The following is a 26,574-nucleotide window of genomic DNA, read 5'->3' as shown; positions in this document are numbered from 1 at the left end:
ATTATTTTATTTTTCCCCAGTTACCTGTAAAAACAATTTTTAACATTCTTTTTTTGAACTGAGTTCTAAATTCTCTAACTCCCTTCCCACCCCCCTCACTGAGAAAGCAAGCAATTTTGATACAGGTTATATGTGTATAGTCATGCAAAACATATTTCCATATTAGTCATATTCTAAAAGAAAACATAGACCAAAATAAAAACCTAAGAAAAATAAAGAAAGTCAAAAAATACTTTTCAGTCTCAGATTCCCACCAGTTCTTTTCCTGGGTATAGATAGCATTTTTCTTCATAAGTCCTTCAGAGTTGTCTTGGTTCACTGTATTGCTGAGAATAGCTAAGTCATTCACAGTTGGTCATCTTACAGCATTGCTGTTACTGTGTACCGTGTTTTCCTGGTTCTACTTGTTTCACATTGCATCAGTTCATATAAGTCCAGGTTTTTCTGAGAGCATCTAGCTCATCATTTCTTACAGCACGATGGTATTCCATCACAATCATACACCACAACTTGTTCAGCCATTCCCCAGTTGCCACTAGCAGAAAACTGCTATAAATATTTTGGTGTGCCCTCCTATCTTTATTAAAAATATGTTGTGATACTTGTAGCTTAGCTTTCCTCTCGGAGGAGATGACATTAAGCCGAGAAGCTCACTTGTTTGTTGAAGTCCTGTAATAAATATTTTACAAGTTTCATCTGAAAGGCAAAACTTGTCTTCTGGTGGAAACAGTGTCTACATCCTAAAGTGATTCAGCAAGAGGAATAGAATCATCAGATGGGCACTTTGACTGCTAAGATGATGCTCCAGTTAGACCTCCTGGATTATGGTAGGATTCTGTATAATTAATTCTTTGGTGGAATAGATGATATTGAGAGTTCTTATCATTTTGTAAGGTATTACTGACGTCAGAGGAATCAACTTTTTGCTTTCTTTCCAGTTTGGATTAGAGTAGAAAATCATATGTACATCATGACAAGGGTTTGTTTCCTGGTTTGTTTGTGTATTTGTTTTTACATATTTATTGATGACCTGATATCTTCTCTACAGAAAAGAAAGATTTAGCTCCTTGATGACAGGGACCATATCTTAATCTCTTTGCTCCTTCTCATACCATTTAAAGTATTTTTAATACAAGCTTATTCAGTTTTTGCCATGTTAGAAAAGCTTCAAAATCACCCTGGAAAACAGACCAAATCTTCTTTTTGAGGCCTAACTAGCTAAACATTACAAGGCTGATCATAGGGTAATGAATTTAGTGCTAAAAGGGAGTGAAGGACAGTCCCTTTATTTTACAGATAAGGAAACTGAGGCCCAGAGTGGTAAGCAGCTAGCCCATGGTCATAGCTAGTAAGTGTCTGAAGCAAGATTTGAACCCACATCTCAAAGCAAACCTTCATTCAGTGTTAAATTTCTTTAACATGGTAACCCATGAAACAAGGAAGCACACAAGATAGACCTGTTTTGTTTTCCTCCTCTTCTGCAGTCTGACAATATCAGATTGACAGAAGAAGAGGCAGAAGGCTCTCAGAATCTTAGTTTTTAGATGATCTATAAATTTTGTATTATATAAATACATATACTTTTGGCATATTGTTAGTAATATAAAATATTAACATAAATATGTAATAAATATTAAATTAAATCCTTGTCTAGTGACCAGTGAATAAACATACTACTAGAGGATCTGAATCAGATGAGTCTTAAAATTTCTTATTAAAAAGGTACCAATAAAAAGAAGGGACTTTTGGCTAAATAGAAAGGTAGCTTACAGATAAGCCTGGGACAGGCCAGAAATTTGTAAAGTTGATTTTCATATACCCAATGAGAAAATTAATTTAAATGGCAATATTAATAATAATTGCTTGCAAAATCACTACCCTGAAAATAATTGTAGCTTGTGCACCTGTACTGAGGATTACTGAGGATGAATAGGTAAAGAAATTCTGCAAAGAACCCTGCAGCACCCTCACAATAAATTATGCACTCTGATTTTGGCAACTTCATTGCAAAGGTAGGAAAAGATCAGAAGCAGGTGGGAAAGTATGGTTCAGGAAGATAGGAGAGAAGCCAAGGACTTGTAGAATACATAGAAGTCCCACATCTTTGTATCAACATTTTATTTGAGAAAAGGATCCATAGGTGCTATCTTGCACAAAAATAGATGATATTTTAATAGATAAGAAAAGACTTGTTATTGATGGAAGAGTTAGCAGCTGTCTGTCTCTACAGTGAGAATACCAACTTATCAGAATAAAGATTAAGATAACTAAAAAGCAAGAAAAAAGAAAATTATAATAATTAGGAAAAGATACAGCATAAAATTAAAACAATTAAATTCTGTAAAGAAGTAAGTGACAATGGAAAATGGACAATGGAAATGACATCAACATTTATTATAATAATTTTTATAGTAATTTTATAAAAATCTGTTGGCACAATAAGATAACCAAAGAGCCAGAATGTGCCTCAGTCAGCAAACATTTGACTTGCTTACCATGGACAGATGGCAGCCAAAAGCAACACCTGCTTAGAACATAAACTTACTAGTAAAATCTTAGAAAAATATGAATGCTTATGAGAAATACTGTCTTATAAAGCAGAGAGAAGCAATGTAGGGTACCATCAGTTTAAAGAAAACTTGACAAGAGAGGTTAACTAAGCAAAGTCATTCCATGGGTATTTAAGAACAAAATTGGAACGACGATAAAGAAAAATGGAAAATAAAGACTACACAAATTATTTTCAGCATCAAGGAAAATGGAACCATCATACTTTGATCCTAATGTTTTTATAAGGGAGGGGAAAATGGCACTAAAGACAATAAGGGCAGGAAAAGAAACGTATTTTGACCAAATGCATATGCTGTAGAACACATACATGTTGGAGGCACACAGTTTTGAGGTATTAATATGCCAGCTATCTAAAGATATACAAAATGTATGGAAAAAATCTCATACCTTCTTAATTCTTAAAAAAAAAACTGAGAAAATAAAAGCAACTGCTGAACTATGTGCTTACCCTCCTCCCGTAGAAAATCTTTAGGAAAGTCATCTATGTATGAATTGAAGTTATCCTGGATGAGGGTTTTAACAGGCAATAAACAAACTTTTGGTAGTGATATTCAACAATGGACTCAATCTTTACCACTTTTCTGTTGACCAAAAAACATAAAAGCTCCAAGAGGAATGAATGAAAGGAAAAAACATTTATTAAGCACTTACTGTAGACAAAGTACTGTGCTAAGTGCTGCAAATAGAAATAGCAAAGAAAGTTCTTGTTCTCAAAGAACTTAACATTCTAATGGGAAAGATAGCAGATATAGAAAGTTTCAGCTAGAAGTCAGATGGAAAAAGCCTCCATGATTCTTATGGTACACTTTAGAGAAATCACTTTGGGAACTCTGTGGAGGTTAGTTTGGAGTGGGGAGAAATTTAAAACAAGGAGACCAAATTGTAGTAGTTCAAGTGAGAGGTTATCGTGACCTGAATGTGATTTATTATGTGGGGTGAATAAGTAAGTTGAGGATGACATCAGGGTTATGAACCTGAATAACTGGAAGGATGGCCCTTAACATTAATAGGGAAGTTGGGAAAAGAACTAGGTTTAGGGGTAAAGATAATGAGTTCTGTTTTGAATGTGTCACACACCTGTGGGACATTCAGTTTGAAATATCCAATAAGCAGTTGGTGATTGGGACCATCTCAGGGTTGAGAATAGGACTGCATATATAGATCTGTGAATCACTTGCATAGGGATAATCATTGAATCCATGTAAGTTGATTAGGTCAAGTAAGAGAATATAGTGAGAAGAAAGCTTTGAGGTAAACCCACAATTAGTAAACATAACATGGATGATGATGCAGCAAAGGTGTGATCAGACAGATAGGAGGAAAACCAGTGGAGAGGAGTGTCATGAAAACTCAAACGAGGAAAAAGTGATGCTATAGAGAGATCAAGAAGAATAAGGATTGAGAAGAGGCTATTATATTTGCTATTGAGATTGTTGATAACTTTGGAGAGAACAATTTCAGTTGAGTGATGAAGTGGGAAGCTTAATTGCAGAGGGTTCGTTTAGATGAGCATGGAAAAATTCCTCCAAAAAATGGAGGCAATAAGTTAGGGAGTTTTTTCAAGGACTTTGGCTGAGAAAGGAAAGAAACATATAGGACAATGGCAAGTGTCTAGGTTGAAAAGGGAATTTCTTTGGATAGTGAAGCCATCTTCTTTTGCAAATAACATTGTGCTATTTACATCAAGCCCCAGGACATTTCATGGCCTCCTAAAAGAGAGCTGTAACTACCTATGAGTTTGACCAGGAAAACCAAGAGAATAAAGAATGTCTGTTGTCCAGATTGTGACATTCCTTTGGATAGTCAGCCTCAATGGTCATCAATATGTAAAGACATACTGAGACACACAATACAAATAGACAATAGTTGGAACCAGAGTTGACCAGGACAAGAACAAGGCAGATGATTCCCTTTAGGAAACTGTAAAGCTCTTTTAATAATTCCAAACTTCTTTCATAAACAAAGGTTTATCTTTTTAACATTCTACTAATGTTGCTGTATGAAAGCAAGACATAAAATACAACATTCTCTGAAAAATTCAAAATGAATATATCAGAGAGGGCAATGCCAAGGCACTCAGTAGATGTGGGCAGTCTGTAAAATGTGAACAGTAGCACTTAAATATTCTGGAAAGCAATTTGGAATTAAGAAAATGAGTAAAATATTTCAGTACTGGTGTATACCACAAAGAAATCAGTGATTAAAAGAAAGGTCATATTCAATAACTATAATGTTCAGTCGTTTTCAGTCATGTCTGACTGACCCCATTTGGGGGGTTTTCTGGGCAAAGATAGTGGAGTAATTTGCCATTTCCTTCTCCAGCTCATTTTACAGATGAGGAAACTGAGGTAAACAGGGTTAAGTGACTTGCCCAGGGTCACATAGCTAGTAAGTGTCTGAGACCAGATTTGAACTCAATTAAGATGGGTCTTCCTAACTCCAGGCCTGGCGCTCTATCCATTGAACCACCTAGCTGCCCATCACTATGATAGGATGCTATAATTGGAGAAACTGGAAAACTAGTAATGGTCCTAGAGAACAAATAATAAAACATATCTCCTGGATTGTACCGGCAGAATATTATATATAGTCAGATTCTATCATGGTGTTAGTTGTTCTTTAACTATTTTTCTGTGTTTTATGAGAACATTCAGGGCAGAGGGATCTAGGTATATACAGAAATGACTATAATACACAGGTAAAAGATATCAATAATTTAGTTTTTAAAAACATATAACCAATTATTAATTTCTAAGAACAAGGGTAAAAGATGCCATTGAGGAAATATATGATAGGAAGAGAAGGTGGACTGGTCATGTAGCAAAGGTGAAGGATGGCAGATGGGTAGCCAGCTCCATTGGTACCTTTAAGATATTATGGACCACCTAGAGAACTTTTATCAAGGGATATTTACTGCAAAGATATAGCGAGAATAGAAGTGCAGGTGTTTCCCTCCATCATTCGGGGGCATGTCCTCTCCCGTACCATTTTGGTTTCTGGGTATAGTAAGCTCCAATTTAGATTCATTTCTACATAGCATTGGTCTCTCCCAGGTTCATTTCCAAATGTGGCATGGCCACTGTCAGATGAGTCCATATAAACATAATAATAACGGTAATAGCTAATGGTTATATAGCACTTACTGTATGCCAGGCACTGGGCTAATAATCATCACTTTATAATTATTACCTCATCTTAATCCTCACAACAACTTTGGGTGGTAGATGCTATTATTAGCCCCATTTTACAGTTGTAGAAATTGAGGCAAACAGGTTAAATGATTTGCTCAGGGTCACACAACTAGGAATTGTCTGGGGCTAGATTTGACCTCAGGTCTTGCTGACTCCACACCCAGGACTGTATCCACTGTGACACCTAGCGGTCACTGTCATATCTCAGCTACTGCTGGGCTAGGTCAAGCCAGCAAATCCTAGCGTGGACTCCAGCACCCAGTGTTTGTGGCTCACCATTCCTTATCTTTCAAAGCTCACAAGATCATAGTACTTCTTCACCAAAAAGCAGAAAATAATAGACACAACAGGTTCATGCCCTCTTGGCTTAACACCAGCTTCAGGTGAGAGAATGCCAGAGGCTTCTCTCCCACCCAAATACCCACAGCAACTCACGTTTTTGTTTTGTTTTTTTTTAAACAATGGACTTGCTTATTTTGTTTTTTAGGAATTCATTTTAAAACTTTTTATGTTTTTTTATTTTCCCTCCAATCACATGTTTAAACAGTTTTTAACATTTGTTTTTTCTAAAGTTTTAAGTTCTAAATTCTATCCTTCTTTACCTCGCCTCCCCCTCCCCTGAAGCCGTAAGCAATCAGATACAGGTTACACATGCACAATCATGTAAAACATTTCCATATTAGATATTTTGTACAAGAAAACTCGATAAAAGAATGGAAGAGTGAAAAATGGCAATATTGTTTCTTTGGAGGTGGAAAGTATGCTTCATCATTAGCCCTTTGGGATTGTCTCGGATCATTGTATTGCTGAGAATAGCAGCTCACTTTCTTGAACAGAACTTTTGGGAAAACATTGACAAGAATCACACAGGACGTAGAGTATACTAGTGGAGAAGCAGACATCTGGAGAACATAACCAGACAACTCACAGCACTAGCACTGCAGGGTCATCAGCTCCTTTCCTGATGCTGTTCCCTGAGGGCAGTGTCTCTAGTGAGGAGTTGGTCACCTGGGTCTCCCTGGGCCTCTTCCCTTGCTTAGTCCAGCTCCCACAGACAAGAAGTCTCAACTGGCAAAGCTCCTCCAACCTTGAACCTTTAGAACTTCACATCTCTTAGAGTAAAGATTAACAAAGTATAAACACTTCTTTTCCACTTCTTTTTAACACCTAAATGCCTCTTTCTCTGTTAACTTTGTTATATTCTAATTTCATCAGCTAAACTGAGGACAACTCAGTTGATGAGGGGTCTCCTGATTGCCTTATAATAAATAGTGCCCAAGTCCATTGGAGCACAGTTCTTTTGGGCTTTATATACCAAACTCGCGGGTTTATAATCACATCATCATCATTTATAAAGCATGTTACCTCATTTGATCTTCACAACAAGTCCTTGTCTGCTGAAAGGCATGGCGGCTAATGAAGTAGGTGCTATTTATCAATCTTTTTATAGATATGGAAACTGAGGCTAAGACTTACTGAGGATCACATGGCTTGGTTAGTACCTGAGGCTGGATTTGAGTGCAAGATCAACACTGTCCACTGTCCCACCAACTTGCCTCATTAACCATGTGGAAGGGTCACATGCAGAAAGCACTTACCGTAATAGTACTTGCAAAATGCTGCCAATTAAAATGTCACAGAAGCATATCAGTAAATGTAAAACACCACATTCTAACATGAATTCCTAATACTATATGCAAAATTAATTATATCTGGATCTCATGGTGTAGTAAAACACTTAAGTCTACCATGTCTAGCCACATGAGTAACCATGTCCAGTATTTTTCTTGAAACATCATAAGTAAATCTATTCCCTGGTCATATAGTCCTGGCACATTCCCTAAGTTTGTGGATGTCTGACCATCAGTATTCAATGACCTGCTGACCTGCAGCCCCAACTTTAGTTTATGAATGGCCCAGACTCACTGTCACATTCTCTAATTCCTAGGAAATCTTCTGATACCTAGGCCTCCAGATTCAGCCTTTCCCCGTCATCTTCATCAGATTTGAGAGTAGACTTGATTGAGTTTCCGGACTCCTTGGGAGGTACCAGCACCCAATTATGCAGTGCTCATATTCATCATATTCTGAACACTTTTATCTAGTTCTGGCAATCACTTCATAGGAGGCAAGCAGACTTTTTCAGAAAGCCTACTTGGCTAATTTACCTTATCAGCAAGTTTAACCACTTTCCCAGTAGATAGTAGGTGGTTTCAAAACATTGTTTTTCTGTTGTCTGGGCCTATTTTTAAAAGGGCAAGCTCTGTGACTTGGTATGGGATAGACTTTCAGTAGTCTACTATATTATGAATTCCCTGCACACTAAGATTTCTTAGCAGAACCACCTGGATGGAAATACTAGCAACAAACTCCAGCACCACAGTGTAGCTTATTTCTATCAGAGGTTTTCAAAGCTAAGGATGTAAATACTTGATAAGCATCCTTTAATCTGTCTCCTAGCTGAAACACATCCTGGTTATTAATCTACATATCTTCTCCGTTCTCTGAAACTCTAAAGCATAAATCAGTAGGCAAGTGTGGACTGAAGCTTGTGGCATCATTGTATGCATTCCCTGGAAGTGCCACATGCTGAATCCACTTAGATTTCTGAGCACAATCAGCAGAACGTGGCCATAGTTCTAGACTTTTGTCATTCCTAAGTAGACTGCTTTCAGAGTTTCTGTCTTGGTCAGAATAGTTTCTTAGCGGGTTTAAAACCCTTGACTAAGAAATGTTTTCCCCATAATACCTTAGCAACTGTCTGGAGTTAGAGAGCCTGATGAGGTCAATTGATTTTGAGATATCTCTGGAATATGTCCAGTGGGCAATTGATGATGCAGGTTTGGATCTCAAGGGAGAGCCTGGGGCTAAAAAAAAATACACAGACAGACACACATAGTGTCATCTGCAGGTTGTTGTTCAGTCATTTTAGTTGTGTCCAACTCTTTGTAAACCCATTTGGGGTTTTCTTGGCAAAGATACTGAAGTGGTTTGCCATTTCCTCCTCTAGCTCATTTTACAGATGAGAAATGAAAGCAAACAGGGTTAAGTGACTTCCCCAGGGTCACACAGCAAGTAAGTGTCTGAAATAGGATTCTAACTCAGGTCTTCCTGACTCTAGGCCCAACACTCTAACCACTGCACCATATATCTGCCCTCATTGGCATAGAGATAGTAAAATACATGGTAGCTAATGAAGTAAGAGAGTATGTATAGAGGGAAAAGAGAAAAAGGCCTAAAACAGATCCTTGAGGGGAAAAAAAACCCACAACTATGAGTTAGGATAGGGATGATCAGCCAGCAAAGGAAACTGAGATGACTATCAGATTTGGCAATTAAGAGATCATTGGTAACTTCTGAAAGAGAAGTTTCATGTTGTAAAAGAAGAATCAGACCAAAGGGGGAAAACCACAAGAAAGAAAAACTAAAAGAGAGAAAGAGGGAGGTTTGGTTATATGATGAGGTTAGAATCCAGGTTGCCAAGAATAAAGGAGTGAGCTGGAGGAAAGAAAAGGAAACTCATGGTGAATGGCCTCAATGTTCTCAGTAAAGTAAGATAGTAGGGAGAGAGGGAGACATAGGAGGCTTCAGGAAAAAAAAAAAAAAACCAGAAGGCTTAGATTTGGAATATGGCGGGGGCAGGGTGAGATAAGGAAGCAGTTAGGAAGGAATAAAAGGATTTCCTTGTTGCAGAGAAGGCCCAGTTGAAGTTGAATAGCATAAATTTGTAGTGTACCTAGTCACCACAGTTGTGTGATTTCTTCTAGCTCTATGCTCCAAGAGCGTGTAAGAGCAGATGAGATAGATGGTAGGAATAATTCAGAGTTGAGATTTGGCAAGGAATGAACCACAATATGACAACTATCTGAAAGATTCGAGAGTAGATGACTGCGGAGTTGACTTGTTTAACTATAGAGTTGGGATTGAGAAGGAAGGACAGTGAAGTCAGAGCAAAGGTAATGGCCTGAGAAAATTTAGAGGAGTGGAGGGATTAGAGGTTCATAGATGAAGGCAAAGAATAGGTTTAGGAGTAATAATGATATGAGGTTATAGTCAAATAGAGGAATATCAGTTTTTTGTTAAGAATACTTTGGGGTAATGGTCATATCTAGGGTGTGACCATCCCTGAGGGTGGCTGAGGTAGAGTGAAGGACTGGGTCATTAGATATGAAGAGATTGAGGAAATGTAAATTAGGAATTTGAAGGAGCACAACATAAATGTTGAAATCCTTTAGTACAAGGGACAGGATTTGGGAAGAAGAGGAAGCTACGCGTGATGGTGCGAAGGGAGAGTCTTAAAGTATTAGGAAGCAAGGTCTGGGTGCCCCTCCCAGACCAGTGTGAGTATGAGTGAAGGTGCAGTCTATGCTGGAAAAGATCACCAGGGATGCTGGGTCATAATGAAAACAAATAGGTGTGGAAGAAGTATGAGAGGAAGAGGCCCAGAATGAAAGGAACAGGATTTTCAGAGGTCACAGTGGAAGGGGATGGGCAGGGTTAGAATAGAATATAGGTGGAGTTCAGTTGAAGAGGATAGGGAGGAAAGAATGGAAGTGATGGTTGGACAGGAAGAAGAAGAAACCCACATTTCAGAAGTCATTATGGAGCACCTTCATGGACCTCTTACCATGTGCAGTCAAGGACTCCACACTCCTACAAGGAGTGAAACCTGGGTTTCTGAGGGTCAATCCCTTCATCTTGTTTTTTAATTCAATTTTATTTTTAGTTCCAAATTCCCTCCTCCTTCTTTTCCCACCCATTTGGGAGGCAAGAAAAAGAAAATCTGTATAGTCATGAAAGATAAATACCTGCATTAGCCATGTCCAAAAAAGAAAAAGAGAAGAAAATGCACTTTAATCTACACTCTGAGTCTGTCTGGAGGTGAATAACATGATTCATCGTGAGTCTTTTAGAGTTGTGATTGTTCCTTGCACTGATCAGAGTTCTTAAGTCTTCAGAGCTGATTATCGTTACAATGTTGCAGTTACTGTCTGTGTAACTGTTCTCATTCAGCTCACTTCCCTTTGCATCAGTTCATAGGAGTTTTTTTCCCCAGGTTTTTCTGAAACCATTCCCTTCATTACTTCTCACTGCACAATAGTATTTTATCACATTCACAACTTCTTCAGCCATTCTCCAAGTGGATGCAGCTCCTTCATCTTACATCTGTCTGTAGTCTCTGCCAGTCATCGAAGGAAAGCCGAGACAGAGTTAACATATGCTGACAGTATGCCTTCTGATGGAAATCCCATGCTATCTACTGAATTTAATTGCAACCCAGCTTCCTGATAGCCACCATATCTTCAACAGGTCTCACTTTAACTTTGGTACTGTGTGACCTATAGGACAAGAACATCTGCATCCACTTTGGTCTTTTCTGGATGATATTATATAGTTAACTGCCCATCCCTGGCAGGCAGGATCCAACTTGGCATTGGCCAAGATATGTCAATAATTAATAATCTATTTCATCTCTACTTGGAATTTAGCTCCAATCACCTAGACTTTGAACTTAGCAGTGACAGGCAGCCTAGTTTATTTTTTTTAATTTTTGAAAAAAATTTAAAATTCTAGACTTTAAAAAGACTGTTTTCATACACAACACAAAAGAATGCAAAAGAAGATTCTATATAAAACCACAAGTCTTCATTTCATCTCACTTTTAAAAATTGTTCAATAAATTCTACACATTCATTTCAAAACTATCTTGCTTATCTGTATTCCCTTCTGAATTCCTTTCTGTTATATTTTATGATTTTTTAAAAATGTCACAGTGACTTTTTTTTTTTTTGCATTACTGTTGATACTTCCAGCCCCTGACCCCCAATTAAAAACCAAGAGGAAAAAAGGACTTATTTTAGAGCCAAGAATTCCAGTTTGTGTGTAGGATACCTTGTCTCTCTTGTCAGTAAGTCCTCTGCTGGTGAGTATAGCAGGTTTCTACTTGACCATCATTCTCTTGATCCAGCACTGCTCCCAGATCTTTGGCCTAGCATCAGTATTTAGCACAAAAGGCTTCCTGGGGCCTTAATGGCACCACCTCTGTTGAGTAAGGCTACTGCCAAATCCTTAAAAGTTTTTTTTGCATTTCCCCTCCCAGCAGCCTCCAAATGGCTTTAGGCCAAGCTAACCTTTCTTGTTGTTTGATTCTTCCTGATTATTGAGATTGTTGAGTAGTTTGGCAATAGGAATATAGCTCTTTGCAAATTTGTGCCACTTAATCCTAACAATGCCTCAAATATTCTTTAAACATGACCAGCTGAGGAGTTCTTTCTCTGCTTCAAGTCTCACTTTTTGCTGAAAAACTATATGTGACCCACATACTTTAAAAAGCTGGTATTTGTCTTTTCACGCCAGCTTTCTGTAACCAACCCAACATTTAACTCAGTCTTTCCCTCATGTTCTTCCAGTATCCTTCCAAAAACATTGAGGTCATTTAAGTGTATCAAATCCATATCACCTTTTTAAAAAAGTGTTGAAAAGTGTCACAAACTCCCAAGATGCCTTGGAGCATATGTTCAAACTGGTAACATCTCACTGTGCAGATGAAAGCTGTTTTTATTTTGTCTTCCTTCGCCATCAGAGTTTCACAGTGTTCCTGATGTAACTCCTAGAGTAAAAATCACTAGCTGCCTAGCATTCAGTCAAGGATAACTTAGCATGGCACACTGATCCACTTTAGTTCTCTTATTCAGTGCCCAGATTTTTCCAGTCTTCTTCCATACTACCACTGTAGGCAATGTATATAGAGTGCTGTACTTGGTAATAATGTTGACTACCGATTCTTTCAGATAATTTCTAAGATCATCTTCCATTACAAATGGGACAATGTTTCTTGACGATTTTTGAAAAAGTCAGTATTCAGGCAAGAAGGATTCTGAGGCACATCCACTCTTGCAATGAGAACAACTTTGTCTCTTTCCATACTTCTCCCTTACGAGGTGCTTCCACTCTTGGGGTACTGGAGAGTTGCCAAAATTAGATTTCTCTGGATCTATTCCAAAGTTGAAGAAATACACCTTCTCTGCTCCCAGCTGTATTAATGGTCAGGTACACCAAGGCTCAACTTGTTGCTTACACCATGTTACCAAAATCTTGGATAAGCCAAAGTTGCTCCTTTTCAGCATGGACGTGCCAAAAATAATTTATTCGTCTGAATATAACCAGAGCCTAAGTATCCATTTTCCTGTTGACCTCCACAACCTTCTTAATGATCATTAGATTTGCATTGGTGTTTAAATTCAAAGTGCACACCTTTCTTGGTCCAGTGGTAATCAATTCCATAGCATCATAAATTTAGACCTGTCATGGCCTGGAGGCCATCCATTTCAACCCTTCTTCCTTCTCCTCATTTTACAGGTGAATTCCAAAGAGTGGAATGACTTGATAGAGACTATATGGAAAAACTCAGATTGCTGATGCTCTCTAATTCCGTTGAGAGTCTTCCCAAAGGAAGCTGGATTTATTATTAGACTGAATTTTTTTGCCTCAATTAGCCAAACTATGGAGTAATGGGAAGAATGCTGAATTTAGGACCCACAGGACCTAGATGAGAGTCCCCATCCTGTCTTCCCTGCAGGACACTGAGCGAGTCACTTGGACTCCCTAGAATTCAATTTCCTTTTCTGTAAAATAAAGGGGAGTTTGACCAAATGACCTCTTAGTTCCATTTCAGCTCTAAATCTGTGAGCATCTTCATCTTTTCATGTCTGTATTAATCTGTTTACCTATTGTATCCCCATCCCCAGGAGAATGTATACTCATTGAGAGAAGGGGTTGGGGTTGATTTGTCCATTTGTCTTTGTAGCTGAAACATTAAGTAGGAACTTAATAAATGCCTGTTGGATTGGACTGAAAAGTAATTTAAAGTATCATTTCCTATTACCAACTACATGGAGTATCGACCACATTTTCAGGTGCTAGACAAAAGGCTGATGAGATTTTGTCTTTCGCCTTATATTGCTTAGTGAATACTTCACATCTCCCCAAAGTGTCTCTCGTACCTCACAAAATATTCATAGAATGCTTGCAGTATCCTTGTCCCCCACGTCATGAACCACTTCTTTAATAGTCTTCTGTGTGGCTCTAGGTACGTTTCTGAGCCCAAACATTAGTAAGGTATATATCAGTATTTGAGCATTCAGCCATGCAAAATCAGGTCAAAGCAATTATTCTGACTTGTAAAAGAAACACACTAAAAAAAATAATTATAGTCTAAAAACAAAAAATAAAAACCATTTTATGGTTTCCCTCATGGTTCTCTGTAAAATCAGAATACTGCAAATGAAGATCCTGGGTAGAGGATCTCTGGTGGGTCTGTGCAAATGCGAACATCCCAAGTATGTCCCAGATGAAGTGCCCATAGTACAGCACTTCTCTGAGCTATCCCTGCCAACTCACACATGTAGGTTGGCTTCCTTGAGGGGAGTGGGAGAAGGAATGACTGCTGTAAGGTTCTCTGTGTATCTGTGATTCTAAAACTATAGCCTACCAGCCTCAATATATGTGCTTACCTTTAACACCCGGTGAACACATTTAGCCCAAGAATAAAGGCATTTACTGAGAAGGCAGGGGAGCAATTATAACCAAGTATTTTCCCCCCTCCCAAAAAAAGACAGTGTCAGTGGGAAGAGTTGACACATGTAAAGTACATTAGTAGAGGCGCAGGCAACTCACAATCCCCTCTGTGTTGCAGGACCCTAATGTCCCTTCTTCTCTCATGGTGTTCTTATGCTGCTCCCAAGTTAGTCATCTGGGTTTCATGAGCCTATTTCTTTCAACACCTCTCTCGGCTCACAAATGTTCTGTCTTGTGCCCTATGTACTTTCTTGCTTTTTATTTTTTTTTAATTTATTTATTTAATTTATTTAATATATTTAGTTTTCAGCATTGATTTTCACAAGAGTTTGAATTACAAATTTTCTCCCCATTTCTACACTCCTGCCCACTCCAAGATGGCGTATATTCTGGTTGCCCCGTTCCCCAGTCAGCCCTCCCTTCTGTCACCCCACTCCCCTCCCATTCCCTTTTCCCTTCTTGTAGGGCAAGATAAATTTCTATGCCCCAGTGCCTGTATATCTTATTTCCTAGTTGCATGCAAAAACTTTTTTTTTGTGTTTGAACGTCTGTTTTTAAAACTTTGAGTTCCAAATTCTCTGCCCTCTTCCCTCCCCACCCACCCTCCCTAAGAAGGCAAGCAATTCAACATAGGCCACATGCGTATCATTATGTATAACCCTTCCATAACACTCATGTTGTGAAAGACTAACTATATTTTACTCCTTCCTAACCTATCCACCTTTATTGAATTTTCTCCCTTGACCCTATCCCTTTTCAAAAATGTTTGTTTTTGATTCCTTCCTCCCCCATCTGCCTTCCCTTCTATCATCCCCCCTTTTTTATCTTCTTCCTCCTCCTTTCCTATGGGGTAAGTTACCCAATTGAGTGTGTATGGTATTCCCTCCTGTGTTGGTAAGCAAAATGCACTCTTAGCAATTAGTTTGGCTTTGTTTCTTTTGGGTAATTCAGTGTATTTCATTGAGTCTTACTACGTGCTAAGCTGCAGGCTCTAACCCCTATTAGGTGTTAACCCAACCAATGTGGATGTGAACCTCCCAGGGTTCACATAGCAGCCTAAGTTCTGGTCATTCAGATGACGTTTGATGACATCTGAAGCCCTATAAGAAGAGAGGACAGAGCCATTTGTGCAGGGGCCCTCACTCCAGATGATGTTGATGTGGAGACTCCGGGCAGCTGTAGCTAAGGGCCTCCAGCTTGTAACCTGGATGCTGAAGGCTTTGTTAAACTCTGGTAACTATGTATTGGGATTTGAATCAGACAAGGTCTGTCTGTCGATGTTTGTAATTTGTATTTTGTTCTGAAGTTCAGGGTGCTGCCTTTTTCCCCTGAACTAAGTGAATGATATTTGTGTGCTGAATTAAAGTAAGCTTGTCAACCCCTTAACCTTGCTTTCCTTAGTTAAGCAGATCAAAAGAACCTGTACTTTTGCAGTGTGCTGGTAGTGTTCTTGTTGTTTGGCTTTCACCCCCACAACAGCTGCTAGCCAGATTGTTGAAACACCTCCTCAGGTCAAATCTGATGAGAGCAAGATTCACTCATTCCCCCCTCACCTGCCGCCTCTTTCCTTCGTACAGAACTGCTTTTTCTTGCCACTTTTATGCGAGATAATTTACCCCATTCTATCTCTCCCTTTCTTCCCCTCTCAATATATTCCTTTCTTATCCTTTAATTTGATTTTATTTCTTTTAGATATCATCCCTTCGTATTCATCTCACCTTGTGCCCTCTGTCTATATATATATATATATACACACACACATACATATATACATACATACACACACACACACACACACACATATATATATATATACATACACATATATATCTATATGCATATTCCCTTGAGCTACCCTAATACTGAGGTCACATGAATCATACACATCATCTTTCCATGTAGGAATGTAAACAAAACAGTTCAACTTTAGTAAGTCCCTTGTGATTTCTCTTTCTTGTTTACCTTTTCTTTCTTCTCTTGATTCTTGTGTTTGAAAGTCAAATTTTCTATTCAGCTCTGGTCTTTTCACTGAGGAAGCTTGAAAGTCCTTTGTTTTATTGAAAGTCTATATTTTGCCTTGGAGCATGATACTCAGTTTTGCTGGGTAGATGATTCTTGGTTTTAATCCTAGCTCCATTGACCTCTGGAATATCATATTCCAAGCCCTTCAATCCCTTAATGTAGAAGCTGCTAGATCTTGTGTTATTCTGATTATGTTACCACAATACTCAAATTGTTTCTTTCTGGCTGCTTGCAGTATTTTCTCCTTAATCTGGGAGCTCTGGAATTTGGCAACAATATTCCTAGGAGATTTCTTTTTGGGATCTTTTTGAGGAGGCAATCTGTGGATTCTTTCAATTTCTATTTTACCCTCTGGCTCTAGAATATCAGGGCAGTTCTTCTTGATAATTTCTTGAAAGATGATGCCTAGGCTCTTTCTTTGATCATGGCTTTCAGGTAATCCAGTAATTTTTAAATGATCTGTCCTGGGTCTATTTTCCAGGTCAGTGTTTTTTCCAATGAGATATTTCACAATGTCTTCCACTTTTTCATTCCTTTGGTTCTGTTTTATATTATCTTGGTTTCTCATAAAGTCACTAGCTTCTACTTGCTCCAGTCTAATTTTTAAGGTAGTATTTTCTTCAGTGGTCCTTTGCACCTCCTTTTCCATTTGTCTAATTCTGCCTTTCAAGGCATTCTTCTCCTCATTGGCTTTTTGGAGCTCTTTTGCCATTTGGGTTAGTCTATTTTTTAAGATGTTGTCTTCAGTATTTTTTTGGATCTCCTTTAGCAAGTCATTGACTTGTTTTTCATGGTTTTCTTGCATCTCTCTCATTTCTCTTCCCAATTTTTCCTCTACTTCTCGAACTTGCTTTTCCAAATCCTTTTTGAGCTCTTCCATGGCCTGAGACCAGTTCATGTTTTTCTTGGAGGCTTTTGTCGTAGGCTCTTTGACTTTGTTGACTTCTTCTTGCTGTATGTTTTGATCTTCTTTGTCACCAAAGAAAGATTCCAAAGTCTAAGACTGCATCTGAGTCAATTTTCACTGTCTGGCCATGTTCCCAGCCAACTTACTTGACCCTTGAGTTTTTCATCAGGGTATGACTGCCTTCTCTGTTGTCTTTGGTGTTTGTGGGTTGAGAAGTCGGGAAACTGCCACAGCTCACTGATTCAGGGCGCTAGGGCCTGTTCCGCCTGGCTCCTGGTCTGGTTGGTCCTGCCGTCGCCCACACTGGGCTCTGCTCCCCTCTGCTCCCAGCCCCGTGCACGATAGACCTCACCCAGTGACCATCCAGGCTGTCATGGGCTGGAGCCCTGCTTCCCTCTTGCTGTTTTGTGGGTTCTCCAGTTCTAGAATTTGTTCAGAGCCGTTTTTTATAGGTTTTTGGAGGGACTTCTCCGGGAGCTCATGCGAGTCCCTTCTTTCCAGCCACCATCTTGGCTCCCACTTTCTCGCTTTTTAAAGACCACTAGTGCCATGGCTGAGCCTTTAGAAGGTCAGTGACTAGCTGCCCTTTAATTCTATCAGGTTTGATCAAGCAACTTCTTCATATCTGACACAAAGATAAAGGAATGTTGACTTCATAGAAGACCTAAACTTATCTTTATTACTTTGCCTTTTTGTACTGTAATTTACTTGGGGGAGGGTTTCCTGATTAGTACACACACACACACACACACACACCATTGTTATCAAGATAGAGCTCTTTGACACCATCCCTTCTAGGTGGCTGTTAAATGCTTAGCATGATACCAACACAACGTATATTTCTTTGACTCCTCTGATTTCTAAGAGCCTTTTACCAAATCTTTGGGTATGGTGAAGTTGTAGTGTGTTTTACAAATACAAATCCTAGTCATGGTTGAATTTTCCATGCCCTGGTAGGGGTATTGGTTGCTAAAAATTTATTAGAAACAAAACTGTCCAGTTTCTAGACCAGAATATAAGATGAAAAATGTGTGAGATGCATATTGAATTTCCACAAGTACTTTGCATTTGAGTGTAGCTTTTAATGTGTTTTGAAGTTTTCTACTGCCACCTGCTGGTAATAGTGACTTATGGTGTTAAAGCTATAAGATTTAAGGATAGGATAACATTCCTGAATCTCTGTTGTTGTTTCAGTACTTGGAACAATTTCACTAGTTTGTTTAAAAACTCTTTTTAAAATTCCTCCTTTGCTGAATAAGTAAGGCTGAATCTTTAATGTATTCTGTATGGTGTTAAGTATATGGTGAGCATTCCTTCAATATTATAATCAAATGAGGAAAGTTATGTTTTCCTCACTGTTGCTCATTCATTGAAGGCAAGGGATGAAGAAGAGAAAAATTAATCTGGGAACTGAAAAGTTGTATAAGAATGTGATACCTTAAAATGGGATTTGGATTTCAGGAGCATAGCTTAAAATGTGGGGATGACAGATTCCTGGACAGAGATGGAGTACACCTTAGAAAGGTGTGTAAAAATATTTTTGTCAGGTGTCCTGAAATACTTAATCAAAAGCACTTTAAAAAGGATGTGGGAGAGAAATAATTATCTGTGTAATAGATCTACATATATCTCCCAAGGTTGATACCATAAAGAGAAGCTGTCCACACACACACACAGACACACGCACGCACGCACGCACTGAGATGCCCAGAAGTTCACAAACCAGAAATCCAAGAAAAGAGTCAGTAGTAAAACCCCTGGCCTCAGATATTGACACACAAATACCCAAGGTTTAGGCAATAGACAAAAGATACTAGAGCTTCTGATGCAGTGGGACAAATTTGACTCCATAGGTATTACCAGTACTTGGTGGGATGAAATCCATGACAGGACCATAGCTCTGCATGGGTAAACCTAATTCAGAACACACACACACACACACACACACACACACACACACACACACACACACACACGGAGAGGTCGATTAGCACTATTAAGAAAATCATATCAGGAAAGATAGATAGAAATTATGATGGAGCGTATTTGGGTAAAGATCAGTGGAGAGAGAAATAGAAGTTATCTTGTGGGCGTATACTAAAGACCACCTACACAGACAGAGAAAAACAATCAGGAAATATCACAAGTCTGTCATCGCAGAGACACTATACAGGGTGTCCCTAAAGTCTGGACACATAGGCAAAAATGCGTATTTTGAAATATTTGGAATATTAACAGACCTTAGCCCCCTGACTTATTTTTCTGGGGTATGCTAAAGAAGAAGGTGTACGGAACGAAAACCACAGAGGCAACACACTTGATTGAACACATGAAGAGTGAATGTGCTAAAATTGATGGTAATGTGGAGTTAATTGCATCAAGTTCACATGAATCTTGCAAAGCACATCAACCGCATCACAAATGATGGAGATCATATTGAAGATATCATTTGTTAATATTCCAATTAAATAAAATGTTGTTGAAAATTTCATTCATTTCATTTCTTGAAAATATGCATTTTTGCCTATGTGTCCAAACTTTAGGAACACCCTGTATAGTAGTGTTGAGAGATTTCAATCACCCAGACATCTGTTATAGTTCCCTCACTCTGTCAAAAGTAGAGTAGCTCATAACTTTTTGACTTGCCTTGATGATAATTTCATCCATCCAAACATAACAGTTCTCAGTAACACAAAGGAACTTGTTGTGGGGTTGGAAGTGATGAGAACCCTGGGGGTGGGGAGCAAATGGTCACCTCTTCCTAGAGCTTGTCATAGAAAAGGAGAGAGAATTTGAAAATAGTCTGATGTGCACTGTAGTTTTTGAGAAAGCAAATATCTATTAGAGGGTTTGATGGAAAAGATAGGGAGGATTCCACAGAGTAAAATGCTTAAGAGGAAGTCAACCCCGGAGTAATAGTTGATGCTCAAGAATGAAATTTCTAAGACACAAAAGGAAATAATTCCAATGAGGAGGCAAATTAGGATTTATCTGAAGAGATCTCTATGGACACACAAGAAGCATGACAGCAAACTCAGAATTTTGTTTTTAAAAAGGAATGTATGCATGTAGAAGCAAAGCCAGGTAACAGAAAATAAATTTACGAACATGACATGATCCTGTAAAAATAATAGTAGAAATGCTAAAGCTCAGAATAAACTGAGGCTGGTAAGGGAAGCCAAAACAGCTAAGAGTTGTTTTTTTGTTTTGTTTTTAAGTAGTACCAGAAGGGGAAGTATGGTCTAGTAGATAAAGAGCTGGCTCCAAGGCCAGGAAGATTTGAATTCAAGTACCTTCTGTGACACGGACTGCCATTCTGATCCTGGACAAGCCACTGAACCTCTTGTGCTCTGGGCAATTCTCTAAGACTTTGAGTGGCAGAGAAGATGCTGACTAGCATTAGGAGAGGGAATTCCTGCATCCAAAAGTTCCATAGACCAATGACATTACAGGTCCAGACGCCTGTCCCGATCAGTTTTGGTAGAAAAAGGGAAGATCAAAAAGGAGATGGGATCTTTGCTTTTGATAGATAGGATGATGGAAGGTAGAGCTGCTCAATTCTTCCTTATTTCTGTTTCTTTAGTCAAGGAGAATGATCTTTGAACTGGAAATGAAAGAACAAAAATAACCAACAGAGAGTTAGTTGATGCCCAAGATAAGTAAGGATATAGTAAGAGATCACCCATGAGTCACCTGGCTCTTATGTGATTGCAGAGCAGGCAGTGATTTTGGAAATTGGGAGAGACACCACACAACTGGAGAGGAATAAGTGTCCTAATTCTCCTTCTTCCCTGCCCCCCCCCCCCCAAAAAAAACAGTATGCAAGATATAGTCCAGTGAGTCTGCCTTCAGTTCCTGGGAAAATTCTAGAACAGATCATTAAAGAGATAGTTGGTGAAGATCGTGAAAGGGAAGCAGTGATTACCAACAGCCAGCATGGCTTCATCAGAAGCAGATGATGCCAGACTAACCTCATTTCCTTTTGTGATGGGATTATTAAGGTAGTAGATGAGTGAAATGCTGCGGATATAATTTACCTGGGTTTTAGCAAAGCTTTCGATAAAGTATATCATATTATTTTTGTGGGAAAACGTAAGGTTTTGAATACAATTAGAATTCAGAACTATTTAGATGTCCAGGCTAGGAGAAGAGTTGGTAATGGTCCAAGGTCACCATGGCTCTCTAGTGTTGTACCCTAAAGGATTTTACTTTAAGCCATCTAAAAGCGGAGTGGGCTGCCTCAAGAGGTTACCTCTTCTTGTAGGTTTTCAAGCAGAGGCTATCAGATGATGATAGGGATTCCTTTTGTGTAAGGATTGGTTGCTGAGATGCCTTCCAGGTATCAGATCCTGTGAGATCTATCAGCTTTTTTCCAGTCAGATAAAAACAGTACACTATCATCTTTAGGTTCCTAATCACACCTTTTCCTCTGTTTTTTTGTCCTTAGCCTAATGGACAGGGAAGTGGCATTGCTAGCTGAAATGGACAAAGTAAAAGCTGAAGCAAGTAAGTAATTTTTAATTAAACTCTTAAAACTGTTAATAACAAATAGAAGTTACACACTTGGTATACAGAAGTTTATTAAAATTTTACATTGTGGGTTCACATGCCTCGGTGGATCTATAATCTCATTGATAAGGATACTCCTTTTAAGAGTGTAAGTCCCCACCCATTCTCACCTTCTCAACCTAGACAGCTCACGTCCATGTTGTCCCATAAATCCTTAATGGGGGCAAGGGTCCACCTAGGACCCCCCGACCTTGCCTTCTACCCTGTTGCTGAACCCACATCTTTCCATCTGCCCTGCAGTTGACCTATATTTCATATTGTCTCCCTCAGTTTAAGTTTGAACTCTTTGAGAGCAAGCCTCATCTTCCTTTTTCTTTTTGCATCTCCAAAATAGTGCTTGGCACATAGTAAGTAATAATAAATACTCTTCTTTTTCATTCATTCACCCAGCTTATTGATGGCCTTCCTGTAGGTGTCTTATCATTGCCCTAGCACTATCTCAACACACAGGCTGTCTGTCTACTATATCTCCCTCATAGTATAAGTTCACTCTCAGGTGCTAGTGAAATTCCTTTAAATTTGGCTCTGGGGAAAATTCAGGAGGAAATTCTGATTTATGTTCATATAGTATCATCTTTGAAGACCAAGAAGTTAAAACTTCTGCCATCAAAGGCCTTTCAGAAGGATTGGGGGCATCAGACCCTTTGGTACCCCTGTTATGGGAACTAATCCTTTAACTAATGTTATATTGCAAATAATAAAATTTCCAGGGTTCAGTCTCCTAGCAGCCTACTTATTTTTTTCTCTTCAGTGGAAATACTGCTCAGCCGACAAAAAAAAGCTGAGATGCTCAAGAAGATGACTGATGTGGCTGTTCGAATGTCAGAGGAACAATTGGTAGAGCTTAGAGCTGACATCAAGGTAAAGGCATACTTCTCCTTTCTGACCATCTCATAAATTTCTTTGATTTATTATTAGTAATAATAATAGCTAGCATTTTGGTGATACACTGAGGTTTACAAAACCTCTTTACATGTATTATCTAGATAATTTGATCCTCACAACAGCCCTTTGAGGTAGGTGTTATTATATTATTTTGTTTTATAAACGAGGAAACTGAAGCTGAGAATCTTCCTGACTCATATGTTCTAGCATTCTATCCACTATACCATCTAGCTGTCTCAAATATTATGAAAAATATGTGATGTATTTTGTAGGTTTTAGTTTCAACTTCATAGGAAAAACTATTATTTTACATTGATTATCATTGTTTAAAAGGTGTGATTGTATATCTTGTTAACTAATCTGTTTATAAAGATCAGAGGTTCCATGTTCGGGCTTCTTCCTCTTTTAGCTCCTTAAATAGAACAGTCTTTCCCGATCTAGCTATCAAGGGTTCTAAGAAAGCTTGTTGAAGTTTCCTGCTTCATTGTAGAAGCAAGATCTCTAAATAACTCTATAGCAATAATAAGAACCACCAGTCATAGAATGTAGAAATAGTGTGATTTTACTTTTTTCCCTGTGCTCTTTCCCAACCCTTTAGATTTATTGAAATACTCAAAAGGAAGATTATTGCTGTGGAGACTTTGGAACAGCCTTTGTAAATTCAAATACAAAGTGGTAGTCTGGGTACAAAAGCCCCTCTAGTTTCTTAGGAAATTAGTGCTATAGTATGACTATTTACGCAGTCCTACTTCTGACTGAAATTAACTTAATTTTGCACCTTTTCCTGTGTAACTAAAACCACAGTGCAAATTTTGCAAGAAATCTCCCACTCATTATGTCAGTCCCATTCAGTTCTCTGGGAGAAGATGGAAACCCCATTGGAATTGAATAGATAAGAAAATCTGGCTCTGGCAAGGCTTCTTCTGTTTCTCCTCCTACATGGCTTAAAAGCTTCTGGAAATATTTCTGCAGACTCACTAAGGATCTGTTTGTCTCCAAGTTTTTACTTTGCTGAAGTAGGTGCTGTGCAATTAAGGATTTTAGAATTCAAAAATGCCTTAAGTAAAGCTCACTTTACTTCCTTCACCCCTGTTTTTGGCCACTTTTGCCCACCTGAGTGCTAGGATTTGTTTTATAATTAGAAGAATGACAAGAAATCAGCCTTGTTTCAAGCTGCCTCTTGGTAATAAATGTTACCTCTTAATTAGGATTGGTGTGCACTGTTATGTAATATGTAAGAAATATGTAAATTGTTCCAATTAATGCATTTTATTTCCCTCCAGAATAAAATATTAACTTCTTTGGACTTTTAAAGCCTTTAGTTACCTCGCCCAACCTGTTGTTCCAATCTTATGTATTATTCCTCTTCCCATAATTCCCAGTCCAGCCAAATTGACCTTTCTGTTTTTCAAACATGGTATCCTGTTTCCCATCTCTGTGCCTTTTCAGTGGCCACCTCCCACACTTAGAATGTATTCACTCTTCATCTCTGCCTATATTATAGAATCCCTCACTTCCTTCAAGGTATAGTTTAAGGCTGCTTTTTACACCTTTGCTGTTCCCTTCCACCTCCCCAACAACTGCTACCTTCCCTCTCTAATCATCTAATCAACGCCAACAATATTTGGCATTTATTGTATACATATTTCATTCCTTTTTTTAATTATATGTTTTTTAATGATCAAAAAAACTGTGTTCTCTCCCTCCAACTCTCCCCCTCCCATTTGAGAACAAAAGAAAAGTAAAACCCCTGTTATAAAGATATAATTAAGCAAAACAAATTTCTGCATTGGCCATATCCAAAACAACTCATCTCATTCTGCACATTTATTAAATTCCTCACCTCTCATATCAAGAGGTAGGTAGCATGTTTTATCATTAGTCCTCTGGAATCATGGTGGGTCATTACACAAATTAGTCTCTAATTCTTTCAAAGTTGTATGTTTTTACCATATTATGGTCATTGTATAACTTATTCTGTTGTTTTTGTTCACTTCACCCTGCATCAGTTCATGTAAGTCTTTCCAGGTTTCTCTGAAACCCTTCATCATTTTTTACAGCACAATAGTATTCCATCAGATTCCCATTCTTTGTCCTTTGAAAAGGAGCTATAAATGTTTTTATATATCCTTAGAGTTTGTTTTGTTTAAGAGTATACCTCCTTTAGTCTGCCCTTCCTCTAGTTCCCCCTTCCTTCTTCCTGCCTTTCCTTCCTATTTCCCTGTTGAGTGTATTGAATTTCTGTACCCAGCTATGTGTGTATATTTTGCCATCCTTTGACCAGTTCAGATGAGAATGGGGTTTGTGACAGTCACTCCCCCAATTTGTTTTTGTATACATGTCTACCTGTGCACCTTGATTTTGTAAGATAATTTTCCCTAACTTTACCCCGCTGTTCACCCTCTCTTCTCCTCTCTTTCCATTCTTTTCTTAGGATCATCAAGACATAATAGAACCACTCCCAGGCCTGTCCAGTTAGACTCCTCTGTGACCCCTGATAATGATTGGGTTCAGAGGGGGCACATGTATCATCACCCCATATTAGAATGTAAGGAGTTTAGTCCCTTATGGTTATTTATTTGTGTTTACCTTTTTAAGTTTCTCTCAACTCCTATGTTTGAACTTTATATTTTCTACACAGCTCTGGTCTTTTCATCAGCAATGCTTGGAAGTCCTTTATTGTATTAAAAGTTTATTTTTTTCCCTTGTAGGGTTATACTTAGCTTTACTGGATAAGTTATTCTTGGCTATAACTATATATCCTTTGCCTTCTGAAATATCATATTCCAAGTTCTCTGCTCCTTCATAGTGGCAGTTGCTAAATCATGTATCTCCTTAGTCGAATTTTTTTTTCTGGCTGCTTGCAGTATTTTTCCTTTGACCTGGAGCTCTAGATTTTGACTATAATGTTCCTGGGAGTTTTCATTTTGAGGTTTTTTTAGGAGATTGATTCTTTCTATTTCCACTCTGTCCTCTGGTTCAAGACATCTACACAGTTCTAAGATTTCTTAAAATATGATGTCTAGGTTCTTTTTTTGGTCTTAATGTTCAGGTAGTCCAGTTGCAAATTTCTTTCTCTTTCCTTTTGCTCATAGAGTTATTGGCTTCCACTTGGTCCAGTCTAATTTTCAGGGAGTTTGTTGCTTGGGCAAAGTTTTGTACCTCTTGTGCCAAACTGTTAAATTCTCTTTCCAATTCTTTCTTTCATAGCTCTCATTTTCCATTTTTTTCCTCTCATGCTTTTATTTCATTTATATTTTTAACCTTTTTTTAACTCTTGCTTCATTTCTTCCAGGAATTCTAGTTGAATTTGTGCACAATCTGTGTCTTTTCTTTGATCCTTTACTTGGAGATGTTTTAGAGTCATTTTCTTCTTCTAGATTTGTGTCTTTAGTATCCCTGTCACCATAACAGCTTCTCAAAGAGGGATTCTTTTTTTGTTTGCTTATTTTTCTAGCCTACTTCTTGACTTTGGACTTGACGTTAGTTCTGGGTTCTGTGAACTTCTGGAGGAGTTGATTCTGTTGCTGATTTCTTGGGATATTGAGAGTTGTGTTATTCCAGTTTCAGGAACAGCTCAGGCTTAAGATCTGTCCGAAAGCTTTCACAATGGTGTGATCCAGGGCAAAGTCTGATTGTTATGCCCTTGATTTGAGTCTACAAAATTCTTGATCTAAATTTGGGTCTAAACAACAGGACACTCCTGCTGGATTCAGCCACTGTCAGCCAGCTAGGAAGCTCTTCAGGTTCAGAGTGACAGAACTATAGTTTCCTTTTTGGTCTAGATTCCTTCTCCAGTTATTCCTCTGCAGGCTTCAGACTGAGCTAGAAGCTAAAACTAAGACACCCCCT

General features: G+C 38.4%; 1 protein-coding gene across 2 annotated transcripts in view; it reads left to right on the top strand.

The window, feature by feature from the left end:
- Nucleotides 1–26,574, top strand: part of SPATS2 (spermatogenesis associated serine rich 2) — a 146,970-nt gene that overhangs the window by 112,638 nt on the left and 7,758 nt on the right. For both annotated transcript variants that reach the window (XM_036761753.1, XM_036761754.1), the window contains exons 9-10: nt 21,716–21,774; nt 22,589–22,698. In XM_036761753.1, the coding sequence (XP_036617648.1) occupies nt 21,716–21,774; nt 22,589–22,698 (169 nt within the window). The remainder of the gene's footprint in view (nt 1–21,715; nt 21,775–22,588; nt 22,699–26,574) is intronic.

The sequence above is a fragment of the Trichosurus vulpecula genome, chromosome 5 (genome assembly GCF_011100635.1).
Source record: "Trichosurus vulpecula isolate mTriVul1 chromosome 5, mTriVul1.pri, whole genome shotgun sequence".
NCBI classification, from domain to species: Eukaryota; Metazoa; Chordata; class Mammalia; order Diprotodontia; family Phalangeridae; genus Trichosurus; species Trichosurus vulpecula.
The sequence above is the reverse complement of the archived record's forward strand: the minus strand, read 5'-3'. Positions and strand labels throughout refer to the sequence as shown.